The 22,711-nt window shown below is 32.6% G+C and overlaps 2 protein-coding genes and 1 long non-coding RNA gene across 3 annotated transcripts; 2 read left to right on the forward strand and 1 right to left on the reverse strand.

Moving 5' to 3' along the window:
• The first annotated feature begins 1,709 nt into the window (after positions 1 to 1,709).
• On the forward strand, positions 1,710 to 8,318 carry LOC110020515. The gene is made up of 5 exons (XM_020718645.1): positions 1,710 to 1,809; positions 3,526 to 4,281; positions 4,688 to 4,888; positions 7,104 to 7,299; positions 8,035 to 8,318. Exons 2-5 carry the CDS (start codon positions 3,532 to 3,534, stop codon positions 8,211 to 8,213), a joined length of 1,326 nt encoding a protein of 441 aa, XP_020574304.1. The 5' UTR covers positions 1,710 to 1,809; positions 3,526 to 3,531; the 3' UTR covers positions 8,214 to 8,318.
• Positions 8,319 to 11,399: 3,081 nt separating this feature from the next.
• LOC110020530 (ethylene-responsive transcription factor 1-like) lies at positions 11,400 to 13,389 on the reverse strand. The gene is made up of 3 exons (XM_020718671.1): positions 12,901 to 13,389; positions 11,723 to 12,529; positions 11,400 to 11,622 (listed from the first exon to the last, which is right to left on the reverse strand). Exons 1-2 carry the CDS (start codon positions 13,163 to 13,165, stop codon positions 11,769 to 11,771), a joined length of 1,026 nt encoding a protein of 341 aa, XP_020574330.1. The 5' UTR covers positions 13,166 to 13,389; the 3' UTR covers positions 11,400 to 11,622; positions 11,723 to 11,768.
• Positions 13,390 to 18,724: 5,335 nt separating this feature from the next.
• LOC110020470 lies at positions 18,725 to 20,858 on the forward strand. Its single transcript, XR_002293524.1, has 3 exons — positions 18,725 to 18,875; positions 20,455 to 20,558; positions 20,682 to 20,858. It is a non-coding gene; the product is annotated as an uncharacterized LOC110020470 (long non-coding RNA).
• Positions 20,859 to 22,711: the final 1,853 nt, after the last annotated feature.

Genomic DNA, 22,711 nt, shown 5'->3' on the forward strand with positions numbered 1-22,711 from the left:
GAAACATTTGCATGCTTTGATATTAGATTAAAGTATGCATACTTATTTTAGTAATTTGTGTGTATACCATAAACTTTTATATATTTACATGGTTAACACATCACTTTCATTTTTATAAATATAACACAATTCTTTGATATTAGATTAAAAATGTCATTACTCAATGTTGAAACATTTACAATGACAACTAATAAATTAGCATATTAGCATTGCACGAAAAATTAAACACACAAGTAAATAATAAAGAAGCAACATGCTTGCTCGTCATGATTTTACAGAAGAGAAAAAGTCACTAAGTCGAGACCCAAAAATTAAGTGAGTTGAAGGGTTGTTCGTGCTCGGCTCCTTCAAATTTTTTATTGTTCGAGTTTGGCTCTATTGAATATATTGTTCAAATTTGACTTATGTTCATAATAACTCCTAAATAGTCTATTCATGCTTATCATAACCAGGAGTTTTGTTATTTAAATTATTGAATTAAATTTTATATATTAATTGTACATATTCTTTCCTTATAGCTGAATGACTAGATTTTGAATATATATTTTTACAAATTATTATGTATTATTAGGATACCTAAAATAGATCGTGGAAACCATTATTTATTGAAATGAAAGCTAAGAAAAAAGACATTCAGCCTATTTGCTAAAAACTTTGACGATGCTCAACTTATCTAAACTTGTTTAGTCGAATTGGCTCGTGTTCGACTCATTTAAATATTTAAAGAGCAAACTCAAATTTAAAGTCATAAATAAAAAAAAACTTATGTAATTATTTACAAGCCACTTTGGATTTATGGAGCTCCAAAGTTCAGCTAGTTCTCAAATGTCCCCCAGGAGAGTGAAATAAATATTGGGATAGAGATTAATGATATTTACATATATACCATCCAATTTTAAAGTAGTTTTTTTGGATATTTACACAGCTACCACTAGGGCATTCAATTTGACTCGTTATTTGCGAATAACTCATGTTCGACTCCTTAAGCAGCTCATGGTTGGCTTGTTCGTTAAGCCTAACGAGCCGAACATGAACAAATTTTTAAGCTCGAAATGTAAATGAGCAGAACATGAACAAATATTTGTTTAATCTTGTTCGGCCATAATTGACTCGAATATATATAAAGAAATATTCATAAAATTTAAATATTATAAATTATAATTAATTAAAATTTATACAAATATTTTTTTAGAAAATTTATTATTATATTTTTATTTAAAAAATTAATTATTATAATAATTTTATATTCTAACAAGTCAATTTTGAGCCGAACAAGAACATGAATAAGTTTTTCGAGCCGAACTTTAACACTGTTCACGAGTCATTTCGAACACGAGCCAATTTCAAACCGCCGAACAAGAGCCAAGCTGGTTTAGATCACTAGCTACAACCCAAATTCTATGTAACTAACATCTAAACTTTTATATTTAAATTATACCATCAAATAATTTTAAAAAATAATAAAATTTATTTTTTTTAATTCTTATAAAATTAATATAAAGAAAAGATAAGTAAATATAATTATCTAATTATTTCAAATAAATATAAATGAATAAATTTTTATTCTAATCTAGCTCAAAAAAAATAAAAATAAATAAATATTGTACATCATTTATTAATTTAGCGCAAAAAACAAAAATACATAATGGACCGTTCTCTAAATAGGAGTTTTTTTTAAATAGCCTTGTTATCTTTTCTTGCCCGCAAAAGCTTAGCCGTGCCCTAAGTTTACCTGTCGCCTCAACTCTTCCGCTTCGTGCTCGGCTCGCTGTTTTCCAGTCGTCTCCGTTCGCTCTTCCCCGGCGCAAGGTGCGTTTTTCAATTTGATTTTGTTTTTCCAACTTATTGGGTAAAGATCGAAACGTATTTTTGGAATTTATTTTACTGTAATCGTCTTTATAATTGTATGCGAAGAACAGCTAATCTCGATTTTCAGAAGACGAAGAGACGGGATATTGCTTTTACTAAAATTAAAAAAACGCAAGAATCTTCTGTAAGATGCTCATAAAACTTCCTTTTTTGCGCGTCATTTTGCGTCTTCCTGGCAGTTATGTATTTCTTGTCATCCAAGCGCGAGGAAGACCAATTTTCACGTCTTTAGCTGCTTCATTTGGAACAACATAGCATCTCTCTATGATTCTTTTCTAATGGTGATGTTAGATTCGTTTGATTTTGCTTCATCATCATCATCATCAATTTCGTCGTTTTCTTCTTATTCTTTTGACCTGCGCTGCAGTCGCTTTTCCATTCTTTCGTTCTTGTTTCTATCCCTTTCTTAGGTATTGGTACACATAGGGAAGGATCTTTGTGGAAAGTCTGTTTTTTAATCTTGTATTTTGTTTATCAGTTCTACTAATAGAATTTAAAACTTTCCCATCAGATTATTATGATGTTTTTCTTTTGAATTTCAAGTGTCCCCCCAGATTTTATTCATTCAGCTGAGGTCTGATATAGTTGATTTTTGGTTAAAATGATAGTTTTTGCATTAGAATTTACTTTAGACGACATTTTTGCTGTTTAGTTCTGTTTCTCTCCGAAATTTTTGTTGGCGGTTTAATTAGATCTTAAACATTAACCGAAGCTTGGAGCCTTCCATGGGAATATTTAAACTCCGTGGAGATTATCCTATAAAATTATGTGAATTGCTTTTCAGTTACATGATATGAAACTGGCCTGCAGAACCCCCAACATTTTTAATGGCTCTGTAATGAATCTTGCTCCCAATAATTGGATACTGTGAATTAAGAGACACCCACTGCATTTATAATGGTTTCTTTTATATATAGAAATCTCATTTGGTTGTTAAGTCTCTATTTTTATACTTCTATCTTCTTTCTGTAACTTTTAAAATGCACTTATTATTGAAGAAGTCCTTGAAGATTTATTTTCTTTTGTAAAAATTCTGTTTAGTGTTATGATATTCTTGTCAGCAAATAAAAGGCGTTATTTTTTTTTTCTTTCGCTTCAAATGGATTAAATTGAAGATTTAATTGTCTGGGTAGTGTTGAAAGTTCCATCTTAGAGATGCTATATAAGAAAGATCTAGTCTCTTATTTCAACCTCCCTTTCCCTTGTTTTGTTTTTGCTCGATCTTGTCTTTTGTCCATGTGTAAATTATTTGCTCAATAAGTCTTTGTATTTATCAGTGCTAGCATGGAGAATGATTTATGTAATTGATTAATATCTTTCTTATGCTTATATTAATACACTAACAACATAGTTTAAGATGTGTGCTTGTTTATGGAAGCTTAATTTTTTTTGGAATTTGAACCAAACTATTACTTCTTTACTTTAGGGGCATCATGTCAAGGTTATTTTGAGAGTTAAGGGAATCATTGATTGTAAATTTTACTTTTGGGTTCTCAAAATATACATATGTGATAATCTGCAGGGAAAGTAATTTTTTGTGCGTGAGCTTGATTAGTGAAATTCAATATGGCTGCTTCTGAAAGAACAGTTTCATTTTCTTCACTTTCTGATGTCAAAGAAAATCAGTGCAAGAAAAACTTTACTTGTAATTCTCAGGGCGTCATGGAAGATCATACTCTCCAATCAGGGCGAAAAGCATTTAGTCGAGATTACGAGCATTCATATTCAGTCGAATCTGACTTTTTTGACGGAGACAGTTCAGACGAAGATCACTATGTCTCAGCACAACGATCTACGGCTGAGCCTGAAGTGAATTTGAAAAATGTAATAAGCGGAATAGCTGCAATTCTAATGGGACGAAGTAAAGGTCTTGCTAGCATTCAACCTCAACAAAATTTTGGCTCAAGCGTGTCATTTCTTGGCTACGAAAAGGATGGAGGGAGTTATTTGCATTCGTCTGTCTGCATACCAAGTGCTCCTCCATTGCTCGAGCCAGAAGCTATCAATTATAGTGCATATAGAGATGTTCTTGAAGCGGAGCCTCCAGAATGGTTGCCAGATAGTTCTACCACAGTCTGCATGCAATGTTCGTCTCCTTTTACAGCCCTTACACGGGGAAGACATCATTGTAGGTTTTGTGGAGGTATTTTTTGCAGAGGATGCACAAAAGGGAGATGCTTGCTGCCCGTTAAGTTTCACACGCGAGATCCTAAAAGAGTTTGTGATGTTTGTTTTGAAAGGCTCGATCCTTTGCAGAGTATATTGATAAATTCAATTAGCAATGCAGTGCAGTCTGCAAAACATGATGTTACGGATTGGACTTGCACCAGAGCATGGTTGAATTTACCTTTGGGTTTGTCAATGGAACATGAAATATACAAGGCGGCTAATATTTTGAGGAGTTACTCGAAGGTGAGCCATTTGCGATTTCATTCATGACTTATGAGTAAAGTGCAAAACTAGCCCTTCGACTGTTTGCATGTAGTCATTTTAGTCTCCACGGCATATAAAAATGTCAATTCAGTCCCAAAGTTATTTTAATATAGGCTGATATAGTCGCCACGGAGGACTATTTCAACTCCGGTTTAAAAAGTCTGGGACTAATTACCACTTTTATAGACTATGGGACTGAAATGGCTCCATGTAAAAGGACAGGACTATTTTGACACTTTACTCTATCATTTCTCTTTTCTTTGAAGTTTTTACCTTTGATTTCAACATTTTTAGCATGCATCCTATGTTCTTCTCTGAGTTTTACATGATCAATTTTAGTGAAGTTGAACGATGCATTATTGCAATGCTGTTGATCAATCTGTAGGTTGCACGACTAAATCCAGAGAAGTCCATTCCGCAAGCAGTTTTGAAGGATGCTAAAGGGCTTGCGATTCTAACAATGGTTAAAGCTGGCACAGTAATTTCGTATAAGTTTGGCACAGGTCTTGTGGTATCTAGAAGGATGGATGGGACGTGGTCGGCTCCATCTGCCATATTATCTGTTGGTCTAGGATGGGGAGCACAGGTAATTGTGCAGTAATATGACATTAATCTCTGCTAAAACATCTTGCATGAATATTTAGCATAATGATCTATTATCCAGTTTAACATTGACTAGCTGGATGCTTTCTTTGTAAATGGTTTTACTGCCCAGAAGTTACTAGGGAATTCTGTTATTTTCCGTAGTTCCTCGAATTATTTGGGTGATATTTTGTGGACAAAGCAAGTATTTGTTATGCTTGGTAGCAATGTTGATTTCATGCAAAGATTTGAGACCAAAGACCCAGACTTTTTTTTTTCTTAATGCATGGTTCATTTTTTCTTCATTTGATTCCCTAATCATATAGAATCTGATAAGATTGGATTGTGTTGTATAATTAGATCTCACTGAGAACCCGTGTGGCTTCGAGCATACATTTTTGCTCATGACAAGTTTATTTGGAACACACTGGTTTGTTATCATGAAGGTATCTCAACGGTTTCATCTTTTTTCACATAGTTGCCGAAACATGGATAGAAATATTAGAATTTTTCACTAGTTTCTAAGGTTTGTAAAAGATGCATTATTTGCCCTTAAATATTTTCCTTCTCGTTTTCATATCAGCGAGGTTTCTCTTCTATTTTTCTCATCGTTCTTCTATTTTTGTCTTTTTGTTTTATTTCAGACATCTCAAACTTTAAATAAAAATCAAATCAATTAGAAGAAATCCATCCCATCCCATCAAAGGAATAGAAGCATTATATATTTTGTATCCAACTCGAAACTTCCAGATGTTCCTTTTGATCACAAAGCTTTGATGGAGAAATTTTATATATGTATCATCACAGCCCCTTTGCTATTCCCTTTATAAGGTTTTGAGGCTGTGGAAACAAACTTATTAGCCAAGAACTTATGGGATTTAACCTTGAAGTCGAGCAATAAAATCTAGCTATAGTTTTGCAGAGATTTCAGGCAGGAGTATGGGTAAGAAATCACATAGCAATGTTTGAATAAATCTGACTCATATATTCAGGGCTTTTAATAATATCCCATATAGGGATTATACTTCAAATATTTTGTATAGAGAGAGAGAGAGAGAACCCTCCCTCAATTAAACACGAAGGTTGACCAAGAAATTGCAGTAAATTCGGTATATCAATGGTGAATTTGTTAAATCTAATTATAATTTTATGTCTTTCTACTATGCTTCAACATGATTTTAAAATGTTTTTTACCCTGTAACGTCTGTCTTTTTCTTGTTCTGCTGCATCTTTACTAGCTTATTTTTTTGTACTATCAAACCTATCATTGTACATTAAAGTCTCATTGAATATAATTTTAATGCTCCTGATGATCTTTTGATTTTATCATCTAAAATTGATAGCCATTTTCAAGCACTTCATATCCAATGAAGTGGCGTCTGTAGATTCTATTTACTCCTCAAAAAGTTATCCAAACTAATTAGGTGAAAATTTTAGGCCTACCTGATTTTAGATGAATTTAAGCTCTACCTATTTACAAAATAAGTTCATACTGACAGCATTTTGCTCCCCGCACACTTTTATACTGAAAAGTTCTTTGCTATAAGCTCACAGGAACTCTCAGATTATCAAACTATTACTTGAAGAGAACAACACATTCTAAACATTGAATCTGTGTATTAGTTTCAGTTATCACACCAAAGATATCCACCTGGATTATTTTTTGCTAGCTTGAAATATCTACTGCCAATATATTTTGTTTCCCAAATATATTAAAAGACCTAAAGCATGAAATGCTTTTTTTTATATATTATTTCCATTAAAATGAATCTGACATGTTTTTTCAATTCATTCTATGGAAGGCACAAGTTTTAAGAACAACCTGTGTCTTATAACTGTATTGTAACATAAGCCTACTTCAGTTGGCTTATTTTGGGTTGAGAAACTTGAATTGTATTGCTTTGTGCTCAATAGATTCACAAATGGAGACCTTTTTAATGAAGATTTACATACATGCCAATTAATTTCTATGTATTTATGTATCGAACACCTTAGCTTCAATTTTTACATACACCACCACTTTTTCTATGCATGAAAAAGTGTATTTTCCTTTTTAATAGTTAACATGTTGGTGTCTTTTATGTGATGTGAAAGATTTGGGTGGTATAAATGTAAAAAACTTTTGGTGTTAGATATGTAAATACATAGGAATTGCGTTGAATATATGTAAATGTCCCTTTTTTCAATGCAGCGGCTTATTATTTGACTCTGTTATGTAGATTGGAGGAGAGCTGATGGACTTCATTGCTGTACTTCACGACTCTGAAACTGTGAAGACATTTTGCAGTAAAATGCATTTTTCACTTGGAGCAGGTTTAAGTGCTGCAGCAGGTCCAGTTGGTAGGGTTTTAGAAGCAGATCTCAGGGCTGGAGATAGAGGACGCGGGGTCTGCTATACTTACAGCTGCAGCAAAGGTGCCTTTTTTTTTTTTTCTTTTGGCCATGCTAGACAGACTTGAATTGTTCTTTTAGTTTTTTTTTTTGTGATTTTACTTTTTATCCAATGATTCTCACTGGGTGCTGCTTGGGGGATGTTAAGTCGCAGGAAACTTAACATTACATAGCACAAAATTGTTTTGAATTATATATCTCATTCTTAAACTTACATATGCAAAACTTTGGTCCTTTAAACTTCCGTATGAAAATGTGTATTTTACTTTAAAGAAGTGATAATAAAGTTATTTTTGATGTGATATTAAAGTTTTGAGTTTTTGTGTGCCATGAATATGAATATGAATATGAATGTTTAGGTGTGAGTAATGTAACTACATAAGAATTGTGTGCTATTTTTGTAAATGCCACGAATTTTTTACTTCAGAGTTCATGGTTTGTTTGCGGCAACTATATCTATAGCAATATTTGAAATTAGTTGTATTGTCTTGAAAAAAGTAATTTTGTTAAAAAGCTTTTGCAAGTATTATAATTTTTTTTAATTGTTATTAAGAAATTGAACAGCAACAGCTTTTTATAACAGCTATGTGGAAGAACTGTTTCACACCATAAAAAAATTCTGAAAAAACTGTAAAAAGGTTATAATCAGAAGAAAAAACTATTTTCTTGCTTCAGCATCATGCAACTCTGTATTTTGTTATGGAGTTAGGAGTTTGATGAGTAAGCATGATATGCAATCTCAGCTGAAACCTGGAACAGGTGCTTTTATAGGGGTTTCAATGGAAGGAAACGTTGTGTTTACGAGGATGGATGCGAACCTGCGTTTCTATGGTGATCCTTATCTGACTACGACGGACATTTTACTGGGTACTGTGGAGAGGCCAAAGGCTGCAGGTCCACTCTATGCTGCTCTTCATGACCTTTTTAACTGTATATGAAATACTTTTTATTTTTAGAGGTAAAAATTGAAGATTTCGTTAAATAAACCAGTAAAAAATTTGTATTCCTGAATTTGTTCATATCTGTTTTGGGGACCGCCGTTGTAAATATATTTCAGAATTCTGAAATATATTTCAGAATTCTGCAAAAAAAAAAAAAATGTTTGGTTTTGCAGAACGTTATTTGTACATATAAATTGTTCAAAATAAAATGTTATGTTGATAAAATATGTTGATTCTGATATGTTCATATCTGTTTTGGGAACTGGTGTTGCAAATATATTTCAGAATTCTGCAAAAAAAAGGAAAATGTTTGGTTTTGCAGCACCTTATCTGTACATATAAATTGTTCAAAATGAAATGTTGTGTTGATAAAAATGTTGATTCTGATATGATCCGGAACCCAAAACAGCATACAAACATGCTGATTTTATTAATACCAATGAAAACAAACAAAATAGATTGTTGATCTACTGTTTGAGAGGTAGATAATCTCTCCACAAATCCTAGACGATGCCGGGAATACCACCAAAAGAAAAAACTGCAGCCGAAACAAACATAAAAATAAACCCTAGTGACTTAGCCTTCCTAAATACTCTTAAAGATCATCTTCATATTTTCCCCTCAAAATATCCCTTTACTTCCTTTCCACCTGCATGTGATTAGCGGCTTAGTCGGCTTAGTGGGCCACAATTGCCGAAAATTTTCAAAGATGAGGCTGTGCCGAAAATTTGGTCTTTTGTTCCTCCTAAAATATCATTATATTATTTATCGCCCTAATCCCTCTCATGTTGGGTATAGAGGGCTAATTTGCCCCGCTCCCCTCAAAACATTCAAAAAAGAGGTCGGTTTCGTTTCTATTGTGCCGATTGGCTTTGTCAAGCTGTCGACTGGTCGGGATTGGTCTGGCCGGTTCACTTACAGTGAAGGAAGGCTCCTGCGTTCCTTCGACTAAGGGAGGCACGTGCTTATCCAGGACCCCCATTCAATCGTAGTGAAGGGAGGCGCGTGCATTCCTTCGTGTAGGCACGTGTGTATCAGATTTTTCGGTCTTTAGTAGCAGTTTTTTGGTGATTAAATTTAATGCCTTGCTTTGAGTTTATTGGCTTATTCTACAAATTCAAGGATTACTGTGGGTGTGATTTTATTTTGGTTTTGATTTCATTCCTTATGATCATCTGACCAATTGATTGTAGTTCAAGAGATTTTCAATGTATGTGAAGGTATTATTCGCCTTTTGAATTATTTTGATGTATTTGGGTCATTATAAAGTGGTGATGTTCCATTTACAGCCCTCACATACATTAAAAATCTCTTAACAATGGGTGGCCAACACTTCAATTTTTTTGGCTTTGAATTAATTTGGTGCTATTTATTTCTAACTTTAGGAAAAAATAATTGAAATGTGAATGGCATTCTCTTTAATTGCCGGTTCAGATTTGACTAGTTTGAAATTTTTAATAATTATATTTATTTATTTTTTTACTTTTTATTTTTAATTGGAAGATTAGTTTAACGAGTGTATAAATAAGTTAAAAATTTTAAGAAATATTTAACATTTTATATAAAATTATTAACAAAAATTCATATAAATATAAATAAATAAGCATTTTAAGTAAAATTCAAATTAGTGTTGAAGTGTTAATTTTTTTCTTAGATCAAATGATATGAATATATATTAGCAAATTAATATATTAAAAAAAAAATAACAAGAAATTATTTTAAATTAATATGCATATTTATAATAGATTGTAATATATTATTAATAAATAAATAATCAAATAAATTTTAGTAAATTAAATTTTATTTTAATGTTATAAAATGTAATTATAGATTAATTAATAAGTTAGTTATTAAATAACAAATTAATTTATTTATGAACATAAATAAACGAGTTAAATTATCTTTATATTTGGTTTATTTAATTATAAATTTTTTAAAAAATATTCAAATTCATTTTATTTATTAACTTAATCAAATTTGATGTAGTGTTAATAAGCCTAATTCAAGTAGCTCATCAAATGCATTGGTTCATTTACAGCCCTACAATCCAAGCCAAATTTAAGGTGAAATTTAATTCTTCCACAAATTCGCATAAACAAATAAATTGATTAGAATTAAATTCTTAAGTTTTTTCATAATTTCGTAGTGCTAAAATATAATCTAATAAATAAATAAATAATTCTATCTAAAAACCATTAACAAATATATTTTTATGTGAGAATTACATGCATGCCACTTGATTTTTATGTAAATACATATCTTACACCTAAACTTCAATTTTTACATATATGCCACCTCACACTTAGTGTTCTTTTGGTTCGGCGGGGGGATCGCGGCGGAGCACTGTTTTGGCAAAAAGCGGGCCACGGGATTTGAGCAGTAGCATATTACGCAACCGCCCCTCCTCCTCGTTGGACCAACTGCCCCTTCCAGTTCGAGCGAAAGCATTTTACGCCTTGCCCCTCCCCGTTCGAGAACTGTCAGCACTTACCGCAAGGGAACTCGAAGGGGGCGATGAAGGGTATTGAGGCTTCGGAGTGTAAGGTGGCGTTGGTGATGAGGAACTGCTCGATGTCGATGGAGTGGTGGAGAGGGACGCCGGGGAACTTGATGTTAGTGCCAAGGTAGATCCAGTCAGAGGTTCCGAGGGCGGCAGCGCCTACATGGCAGAGATGGGTTTGGGGACGGCTGAAGAGGCCTTTTATTATTTATAAAGAAAGAATTGCATGCTTATCATCACTACATTCTCATGTATTTAGAAATTTAACACCTAAAGTTCAATTTTTACATGTAGAACACCTAATTCATACATGAAAATGTGTATTTCACTTTTGATAAGTTAAAATAGTGATAATTTTTAAAAGGTTTGGGAGATGTAAATATCAAAAAAATTCCTACACAACATTACTTAATAGGAGCAGAATTATCATTTGTCCAGAAACAGCTGTCACACAGCTGTCTTCACACAGCTGCAACAAACAATCAGTCAGTTTCCTCGCAGCAGCTTTCTGAGGCAGTTAAACTGCAATTAAAAAAGCTAAGAAGTTACAGTTCCCCCAAAAACACTCCGAATCTAACATTATCCAAAGAAGACAGTGAGTACAAATTTTAAATAAAATAAATAAGCTATATATACATTCAATAATTTAACCGCAATTAAGAACAAGGCACACAGAGAAAAGATAAACATAACCACTCATCAAGTAATTATATCTCTAACAACAACAATATACAAAACCAGAAATCAGCTGCAAACCACTCGCACATATTTCAGTTCTGAAAGACACAACAATCAGTACAGAAAAACTACACTTATTAGCATATAATAACCAACGTCTGCTTCAATGAAATTGGTAGCATATCTGGCTAACAGTTCAGCCTCTTCATAATCTCCACATATATGTCTCTGAAACATCAGAACCGAAAAGAATGAAAAATATTTCAGAATTAAAACCAAATCGATCAATAAGTACTTTACTAAACCGATCAGCGTGGAGAAAGCTTACATTTTTCTTCTAATTTGGAGAGATCCGGATAGATATCAGATATAATTTAGAAAATCATATCAGATATAGGGATGTCCTCAAAGCTCCAGAGATCCATGAAATTGATTCCATCTTGAATCATCTCGGTGCCAAGAATGGAATCAAGTGATCCATCTAAGGTTCCTTCAGAGGATGTCATGAACTTCAGAACTGGATCAAAAGCCGACAGATCTTCTGAAAATTTCATTGCTGAATCCTCACCAGAATCAGTTTTGAGTTTCTTGCCAGCCGCACTCTCTTCCAGGTACGCAGATTTAAGTTCATCAACAGTAGTAGATGGAATTGAGTTAATCTCAGGGTTATTGAACTCATGTTCCCAGCCATAATCCGAGCAATTTAAAGAGTTGCTTTCCTGCTCGGAATACATATTCTGAATCTTTATTGGCACAACAATCTCCTCTCCCATACAAAAACTCGAGTAAAAATTGTAGTTTGCATCGAAACTTGATTCCCAATTAGAGTTTTCTTGCAATGTTTGTGGAGGATGACTCAGAGCAGTTTTGGGAGCTTCATCAGGGAAGTTCACCTTGGCTTTCTTGCCTCGAACCTTACGAGCTGCAGCATCGTAAGCTCGAGCGGCCTCCTCCGGCGTGTCGAATGTTCCTAACCAGACCCGTTCTCCTTTGCGAGGATCTCGAATCTCAGCCGCCCATTTTCCCCATGGGCGTTGGCGGATTCCTCTGTACTGGTTCTTCCTCTTCCTTTTGCCTGATTTATGATCAGCATCTCCATCCAATTGAAAGCGTTTCAGAATTGTTGAATCCTCAGCTACGCATGTAAAGAGAAGAAGAAATAATGGATGCAATCGTGGTTAAGATTAATCGCGAGCAAATTAAGCAGTATTCTTCTTTCGTGATTGTGTGAACAACAAAAATTAAAAAATACTAGCGAGGTGTATGAATTTATAAGATTTATCAAAGCAATTTGAAAGCAAGAAACCACTTTCTAAAACATATTTCAATCAACAGGCAACCAACTGAGCGCATTACGGATGATTTATATGCAATTCTTCTATTTAAATCCACAAATAAAAATCACGTAAGAAAAGAAAAAAACCTCGTCCAAAACAGACCAGAAGAAAACATGATCAAAAGATGCAGACTCCCACTCTTCAAAAATCTCTTTATGTGCGTGCTTACCTCTGCTTAAAGGCGCCAACTTTGGACGGAAAGCGAAAGACTTGACGTCAAAAGGCTCCTCCATTTCGTCCACCTCCGTCACCTCGTCCTTAAACTCCTGGAAATCGGCTTCGAAGTCATCATCGAACTCCTCCGCACGAATCTTCCGGCCATCATTTCTTTTCTTCTTCTTCTTCTTTCCCTGATCGGCCCATAGACAGTCTTTCGCAACTCGCCGCTGCCTTGCCGACGGGATGAAGTCGGAAATGATCGCTCCACCGCACATATCGTAAAGGGCCAGGAAAAAAATCTCACCTTTCCGATCAATGCAGAGATATAACAACTTCAAAAGCTTGTTTCAAGATGGAAAGGTTGGTGGAGATTGTGCGTTTATTATAGAAAGTTTCTTGGGGAGGCAAACAGTAAAATCGTCGCGGGTTCTTTGCATGCCCAACAGTACACAGACAGACGTCAGAGAAATGGGGAATGGTCCAGAGGCTAAGCTCCAAAAACTTTTTTTTTGTTTGTTTGGAGTGACGTTGAAAACTCTTGGTACAATGAATTGGGATTCTGATTGCGTGAATATTTAAATGTTTAGTGGTTTGGTGGCATACGGCATCAGACACTGGGATTTTTGTGGTTGGGTTGATGTAATCATGTAAATTGTTAGAAAAGAATTTAGTAAGGTTGCATGACTAAGAAGTTTCAGCTAATTAAATATGATTCTGTTGGAGATACTTCCAATTGTCTATCTCTCCCTCTCGCTCGCTGATTTCTTATACATCTAAATTGATTTTGCCTTTGGTTTCAGAGATGGACACAGATTTTGTTTTTATATATACAATATATTTAGAGTAATTTGCTTGTATACCACATATTATGTATTTATCTATTTATTATTTAGCTTATATATATATATATATATAAAGGAATGACCAGGGCTATTATACGAACCCTGACATCCCTTATGCTTCTGATAATTCGAGTACTACATCTTGTACTCGGGGGGAATCAAACCCCAGCCAGAATAGACTTACAGCTTACAAAGATATATCCGACCAATTGACACATTTAGCTAACTGTATATGTGTGTGTGTGTGTAACACCTAAATTTTACCATTTATACTAATATCACTCAAATTTTTACTTCATATAAAATTAACATAAGTTTAACACTAATTTTATGTATTTACTTACATGTCTAACACCCAAGGTTTAATATTTACATTTATTGCATTTTGGTGCCACAAATTTACACATGAACAAGTGTATTTCATTTTTAAAAAGATAGTAATTATGATATTATTATCTGTCAGCCGCTTAATTTCTGATTGGCATAGATTTAAGGAGATTTACACCTAATATATAGCTAGGATAAGAAGCAAAAATGATTAGGCATCTCCAGCTATAGATTCTGATCTTTTCCAGATAGGAAGTTGAGGTCGGCAGCAAAATCAGTCTTTTAAGATTAGAAAGATGGAATAAAAAGACAAAAAGCTTCATGATAGATATAATTATATTAAGAATTATGAATAATTTTCGGGGGGTTTCTATACTCAACACCCAATTTTTAGTATACTTCATATATAAAACTCAAGAGTTTAGTATTACATTGTACCACTCAATTCTTCTAGATTCTTCGATCCTTTCATCCGCACTCCGAAGTAAGTCCGACAACATACAAATACCTCTAAAATTCTCATATTTCTTTACCTTCGGCCATGGAGTCATTCTTATTAATTGGACATTCAATTGATCGTGTGCCTTTTTTTTTCTGGTTTTAAAAGTTAGGTTGGACCGACCTGTTTAGCTGATTCAATCGTGGACATGTCATTTGAGAGGTTCATTTCAGACATATTAGAATTGGGGTTGAACGCAACGAATCAGCAAATCGGTGAACTAGTCTAATTTTTAAAGATCCGATTAGTTCTACAATAAATTGTCAAATTTTAGTGTTTTCTTTTTTTTATAAGATGACTAAAATAAGAACTATAAATGGAAAAAAAATATCATTCTCCAAAAATTTTAAGCTTAAAGATCATTCAAAATATTCAAAAATGAAATGTATGAATTAAAATTTTATTATAAAAATAATATTATTCAATCATTATTAAATTAGTTAAATTATGCTTATGTAATTTTAATATTTAGAACGTCTTTGGTTCAACCTCTGGCTCAACTTTGGTTTAGCTATTTGACCTTTAACCTCTTCTTCTCGTTAACGCTTGCTAAATTCAATCCCTTAAAATTAAATTAAATGGCTATAAATGTTATGAGAGATGTGAATTGTGGAAACATATTGGAGACATCCAAAGCAATACTTTCAATAGAGGCACACAAAAAAAGAAACCACATTGAACACATGATTTAAAGAGAAAAAAAAAACTAGAAATACAAAAAATCACGAAAACCACGCAATGCAATGTAATCCACTATGGAAAAAATAATGAGAATCGTGCAAATTAAATCACATTGATGCCTCTCTATACTAGAAAACTCGAGGAAGTTCCTTTCCTTTGCACAAGAGAATATTAAAATGTACATCTTCCAATTAACACTCCAATAGGCACTGAAACACTGACTTTCAAGCATTGCACTATCCTGTTTTTGGGTTTTGAAATTGGATTGGCTATAGTGGTGTTGTCTTTTGGGCTCAGGGTGTTACTGGACAGACGCTAAAAAAAGCTACAGCATTTGGTACGTTGAAAGAATTTCGAACATGTTCACATTTTAGTTAAGAGAATGAGCATGATAGGTGTCTAATGAATATCAAACGTGGATTGTTGGTAGTGTTGGGAAATAATTAAGAAGGACCATGGAGGTTTAGTGATAATTAATAATTAACTAACTCATTCTATCAACAAAAAATAGGAACTCTATGGCTAGAAAGATGGACATCAAACATTATTAGTTAATAGGTGTCTAATGTTAATTGTTGATAGACATAATGTGACGAGTGAAAATGCAAGTTAGCAATGTGTAAATATTGATGCTTGAATAGTTCTAACCTTCGATAGGAACATAGATTAGGCGAGATAAACATCAAACATTAATCGTTAGTAGGTTTAAGACGTCGATCATTGGTATAAAACCTTAAATATTCTATGATAATACGTATTTTCAATTGCATGTCAGTGATATTAGTTGATAGTGACTTCGGGTGTTCATAACAATTGTGAGCAACATTAATCAAGGATTGATCAGAAGCGTCAAAGATCGAATGATGATTAACAATACCTTGATTGATGAATGTTGTTAGGTGGTGGCGATGCTAGTTATTGATATTGGTGGATGAACACTGTCGGACAATGGCAAGCAAATTACGTTGGTTGTTGCCAACATTATGGAATAGAGGGCACCCGCATTTGTTTATTGATGTTATCTAGCTCTTGTGTCGAGTGAAATGAAGTTCAAATGATTTTAAATTAATTTCTATGGTTTCGATCCAATTACTTAATACTTTGAATTTTAAATTTTACATAAAAAATTATATGTAATAAGATAAATCTTTTGACAACATAGTAATACGAAAGCAATTCTATATTACATCCTAAGTATGCAATTATATATAAAGAAGACAGGCATACATGCCACTTACTTCCTTTGAATTTACATGTATCTAACACTTAAGTTAACATAGCGGTATATATATGAAAAGTAAAGTTTAGGTGCTAAGATATGTAAATACATAGGAATTTGGTGCTATGTATGTAAATGCCCAATATATAAAGAATACTATTTCGACAAATCATCAATTAGCTATAATAGATGGCGTTCAGCTGCACGTGTTATAAATCTGGTCAGCTGTTTTTTTGTCAAAATCTACCTACTAATTAACCCAATTTTCAAAAGCGACCTCCACTTAGTGGAGAGTGTGCCCAAGTCTCCTAAATCAGTCAAAAGAATAGAACGAAACCTCTGTCTAAAAATATTTTTTTTTTTTTTTGAAAAGTTGTATTCCTAATTAAATTAAGAGAAACGTGCCAAATTAGTCACAAACTTATGGTCCGTTTGGGACAGATTGTGCGTTTCAGGATAAACTGCTTATCCTGAAACGTGACCCGCGAGCCTGCCGCAGGAGTCAGCAGGGGTCGGTCTGCGGTCTGCGTTTAGTGTAAAAACTCAAACGTAGTTTCAGATAAGCTGACGAAACACGCGAACCAAACGGTACTGCGGCGTTTTGAAAATGCCGCCCGTTAGGGTCCGTTTGGGGCAGCTTGTGCGTTTCAGGATAAGTTGTTTTTCCTGAAACGCAGCCCGCGGGCTGGCTGCAGGGGTCAGCTTGCGGCCCGCGTTTAGTGTAAAAACTCAAACGCAGTTTCAGATAAGCTGGCGAAATGCGCGAACCAAACAGTACGACGACGTTTTGAAAACTCTGCCCGCACTTATAAGCTACCCCAAACAGACCCTTAATGTTTGATTGGCCTAAAGCCCTAAGTGGTTGTTTGGCAACTTTGGGTTTTGAAGTAAAAAAAAATCATATTGTTTGTTGAAAAGAGTAAAATAATCTAAATGAAATATAATATATTTTAAACATTTTAAAATTTTTTAATTTGATGTAAAATAAATGTATGATTTTGTTTTATTATATTTGATTAAAAATATAAAATTAATGTAAAAAATATAATTTGCAGTGTTTTTGAAAGTTGTCTAAATGTAATTAATTTGGAATACATTAATTTTGTACTATAATAAGTTGAATTTTTAAATTTATAAAAAAAAAATTACAATGCATTTCTTTTTCATGCAATCAAACATTAATTTTGAAAAGCCATTTATTTCATTTACACTGCACTCTAAATTAAGCCAACTAAATAACCCAAATTTAGTGAATCCATGAATAGTTAGTCTTAAAATGTTAAATCCGGTTAAGTTATGTTAGTTCAATTTAATTTAATTTATTAGTATTATTAGTTATACTAATAATTAATAATCAAATAATTAAAATTTAAGACTAAATTATCATTAGTTAGTAATTTATTTTTTTATTTATTAGCATAATTCAATTATAAACAGTATAATTTTAAATTATAATTAAATATTAACTAAGAATTAACGATAAAAATTTGATTAATTCACCAACAATATTAATTTAGTTGAATTAGTATTTTTTGATTAGTTAATACTAGTTGATAAGTTATCTTGCAAACTAAAATAAAAAATAGGAAGATTTATATACATATCACTCGGTTCCTACTTATTTATTTAAAAGGGGCATTTACATGCATACCACTCAATTCCTGCTTATTTATATGTATAACAACTAAATTTTAATTTTTACAATTATATCACCCAAAACTTTCTTGTCATGGAAAAAAACAATTATTTTAATTTTTAAAAGTGAAATATATCTTTTCATGCATATCTAGGGTGGCGGCGGTATGCACGTAGAAACAGAGATTTAGGTATGAGATATGTAAATACATAAGAATTAAGTGGTAGGTATGTTAGTGATATATTTATATAACATGAAAGATTTGAATGGTTAAAAAATAAAGGTAAATTTAGGTGTAAATTATGTAAATACATAAAAATTGGATGGTATGTATCTACATACTGAATGCTCGAAAAAACGAAACCCCTTTTCGTGTTCGACAGGATTGAGGGTGCCATTCGAAACGAGAAAAAAATTGCGTATATAAGACTTACGCAGTGCTGCGTACATAATAAAAGTTATATTCATATTATATATGCATTATATTCACGTTATATCGTCTTTAACATCAATATAGCATCGATGTAATCTCTATATAACATAGCTGAACTTACAAATAAATTTCAGGCTTCTATTTTCACGTATAGGTAGTTACTTTTAGGTTAAATAAAAGTTGGATATAGTAAGCAGGCATGTAAGCAGCCATGCGTACGTCTAAGGCACGCAAATTTTTTCCGTTCGAAACCCTTGTTTTTCTCCCCCGTGCGCATCCCTCGACGGCGAAGAAGCAGGAGGAGTCACGATTGGAGCTCAGCGGAGAAACCTCAACGGAAGCAGAGAAGTATTCTTCTCGTGATACTTGAGGATTTTTTTTTATTTTTTTTATTTCTGAGAGAAATGAGACTTGAGGATTTAAACTAACTCCAGGATTTGCGGCTAGATGGAGAAATAGGATTTAAGATTCTGTAGGATTCAAAACTGTCATTTTGACCGTTTGGCAGGGTTCTGAATCCCGTTTCAATTCTTCCTTAAATCTTCTACAAAACAGCTCATAATAATTGCTGTTTAATGACAAATTTGAAGCTCTATAAATCGAGCTTGGAGCCTAGCACTGTAGCACATTCTTCGTGCTTATATGCACAATTTGTGCAATGCATTACTGATTTCTCTTTTGTCTTAACAAATGGCCAAATGTGGACTTTTTAATTTGCTGGTTGAGAGAATTTCTCTTTACTTGATACTACTTGTAATCAACCCCAGTAGACCTGACACATTTAGCTGCTTATTATTTTCTCTTTGGTTTAATATTAATACATTCCATATCAATCTAGGTTTACAATAATATCACAATTGCTGCTTGAGAAGCTTTCTCTTGCCCTCAATAACTTATACATCAATGTAGAATTGTTTTCCAAGCATTCGTGACAAACCGTGGCGAAGAAGTAGGTTTTAATCATGATATTTAAGGATAAAATTTTCTTCTTGGCTACAAGGATGAAGTCACAATTGAATGGCAAGACAAATCTCGTTATTGTGGTACCATCAAAACCATATACCTGATATAGAAGCTTAAGCTGTACCATGTGCTCGAGAACATAATAGAATGATTAGTACAACTAGGATGGTTAAAAGTGTTCCTTATGTCCAACTTGGCTAAAAATCCCAAAAAAGTTTTAGCTAATGAATCTCCACCACAATTTCTATCATCATTATTAAAGAACACTGGATTTATCTTACTATCTTAAAAGAAGGAAAGGAGCTACAAATGATGTATAGTTTGAAGTAAGTAGAGGTTAGAGTGGTGTTCCTAATGCAAGGCTCTTGCTTTAACTTGCCAATTCTCTTCATCGATAAATATTCACCGTCTCTTAATACTTACATGAAAACACATGATAATCTCAACTAGATTGAACAAATATTAATCAACATTGAAGAATTATAGCGATCCGAAGCAATGAGATTTATCTAGACTCTTTTGAATGATTCTAACCTTCTTGGAAATAAAAAATAATGATAATCTTTTCATTAATTATAATGTGGATGCAATGAGATTTATCTAGCATTTTTTGAATGATTCTAACCTTCTTGGTTGTCTCTTCTATCTGTTGATTTCTGAGTAAACTTGAAGATCTAAATTTTCTGCCATAATATTTATTTTCATTATTGAAATAGTATACAGAACTAATATACAGAAAAATAATGGAAATAAATATTTATGTTAATCTCCTCATTAATTATGATGTGGATGCAATGAGATTTATCTATCCTCTCTTGAATGATTTTAACCTTTTTGGTTGTCTCTTCTGTCTATTGAAGTATGGGCAGACTTGAAGATCTAAATTTTCTCACATAATATTTATTTCCATTATTTTTATTCATTCCTTCTTATTCATATTCTTATTGCATCCAACCAAATGTAGGTGGAGAGAGAAAGAGAGAAAGATTCTAGCCATAAAGTTTTGATTTGGAGGTCTTAGAGTTTGATTCTGGATTCTAGACAATTGGGGAAGATGATCTACTTGAGGTAGACTATCACTGTTCTACATAAAAAGTTGGTGATTTCACTCTTCATGTATTTATATTGATTTTACACTAGAGTGAAAATTTGATAATGTAATTCCATATCCTTTTTGCTCTATAATGTTAGGTATTTCACTCTGTTTAGGACTGTTGACCGTGAAGCTGTAATGTTCAGCGATCATTTTAGTCACTTCTGCACTTATTGCATACTACACACATTGTACACGTGATTCACATGTTGTTTAATTTTATCCCCACTATTCAAGCAAACTATATAAAGTTTGTATAATATTATATTCATTTTGAATGTAGTTATATGTGTAGTATTACCATTCGTGTATATTAGTTCTGTATACCAATTCTTGTTGTGAAATAATATTTGCCTCCTATTGCTCAAATTATTCATACTATTTACAATACCATGTGCCATATAATGCTTATGTGCTATTAGAGTTTTGGTTATATTTTATGAGGATCATCTAATGTTTTCTTGTGTATGATAAAGACTAGTTGGGTATTGAAAAGTTGGTTATGTCAATTGCACTAACTCTACACAGGAGAGGGACCTGATGACTCTCCCTTGAAAAATACTGCGGTTGTATGAGCTAACTTGTCTGCAAAATATGTAAATCTTATTATACATTAGGGGCGAAGGACATTTGCATACATACCTCCCAATTCCTATGTATTTACGTAGCTAACTTCTAAACTTAATTTTTACATTTATACCACTCAAATCTTCCATATCACATAAAAGATACCCCCATTTTAACTTTTAATAAGTGAAATTCACCTTTTCATGTATAGGTAAGGTGCCTATGTAAAAATTGAAGTTGAGGCAGGGCTGAAATTAACCAAGCATTTGACAACTTACTTGTAATTCGGCTTGATAAGAACTCGTTCATATTCGTTTGATTAACTAATAACAAATTTGAACACTTATAAAAATGTTTTATTGATAAATGAACAAGCTTGAACACTTCCTTATTCGATTCTTTTATGTTCACAAACAATTTCATTTAAAACTTGCAAATAAGCTAGTTAAAAAGCTTGATAAACAATTTTATTTAAAGTTCATAACTAAGATCGATTTAATGCTCATGAATAACATCAGTGAGAGCTTAATTTAAATTCATTTATTTTAAATTAAATTACATTTCAATTTGTAGTACATAAAATAATATAAAAACTTATTTGTGTAGTAGTTCATTTTTTTTACGCAGTTGTATGCTTATTTTTATTATTCATTTAATAGCTTATTCATTTAAAACTTATTTATTTTTCTAAGCTCAACAAGCAAGTTATTTATAAGCTCGTTTGCTTAGAAAACAAATAGTTCAATCATACTACTCATTATTTTATTCGATAAGTTTATTTCTAGTTAGAATATAAATAACACAATAACTATAATTTTAATTTGCTAAATAAAGATTGTTTGGAAAGAAATTAAGTAACTTGATAATTTACTAATTAATTTGCTTGATAATGACTCATTATCATATGAACGAATAAGAACCAAACTCAAACAAGAACAAAGCTGGAGCATAAACACAAAGCTCAATTTGAGCTCGAGCTTGAATTTTATAAGCAAGCTCAAGCTTAAAAATAGCCCCAAAAGTTCGATTTGAGCTCGAGTTTGAATTATATAAACAAGCTCAAGTTTGGAAACAACCCTGCTCGATTCGGCTCGATTCGTTTGCAACCTTAAGTACAGGTATTAGATATTTCCATATATAAGAATTGAGTGGAATGTATATAAATCTTCCTATATAATGTATGTCACTTAAAAGAAAACTAAGATTTTATTGGATGGACCGACTAGCGAAATACCTTAAATGCATGACTAATGAGTATTTAAATTGTTATTCTATTAATCTACTAATTATTGTTTATTGGCACTTAAATGTTCGTTGTACTGATTGTTGACACCATGCATTGTTCATTACTTATTCGATTTATATATTTATTTACATGGCATGACACATTGATTGATACTAGTATGCAATATTTTCAGGTACAACAGCAGTTAAAAATGATGTCTATTTTTATTTTTGTTTATTGCATTTTATTTAGCATTTTATTGATATCTTGTCATACATACATCACTGTATATTGATCACACTGATTTAACTACAAGAAGAAATTCATTTAATTTGG

This window comes from Phalaenopsis equestris, unplaced genomic scaffold (assembly GCF_001263595.1).
Source record: "Phalaenopsis equestris unplaced genomic scaffold, ASM126359v1 Scaffold000098, whole genome shotgun sequence".
In the NCBI taxonomy this organism is placed as follows: domain Eukaryota; kingdom Viridiplantae; phylum Streptophyta; class Magnoliopsida; order Asparagales; family Orchidaceae; genus Phalaenopsis; species Phalaenopsis equestris.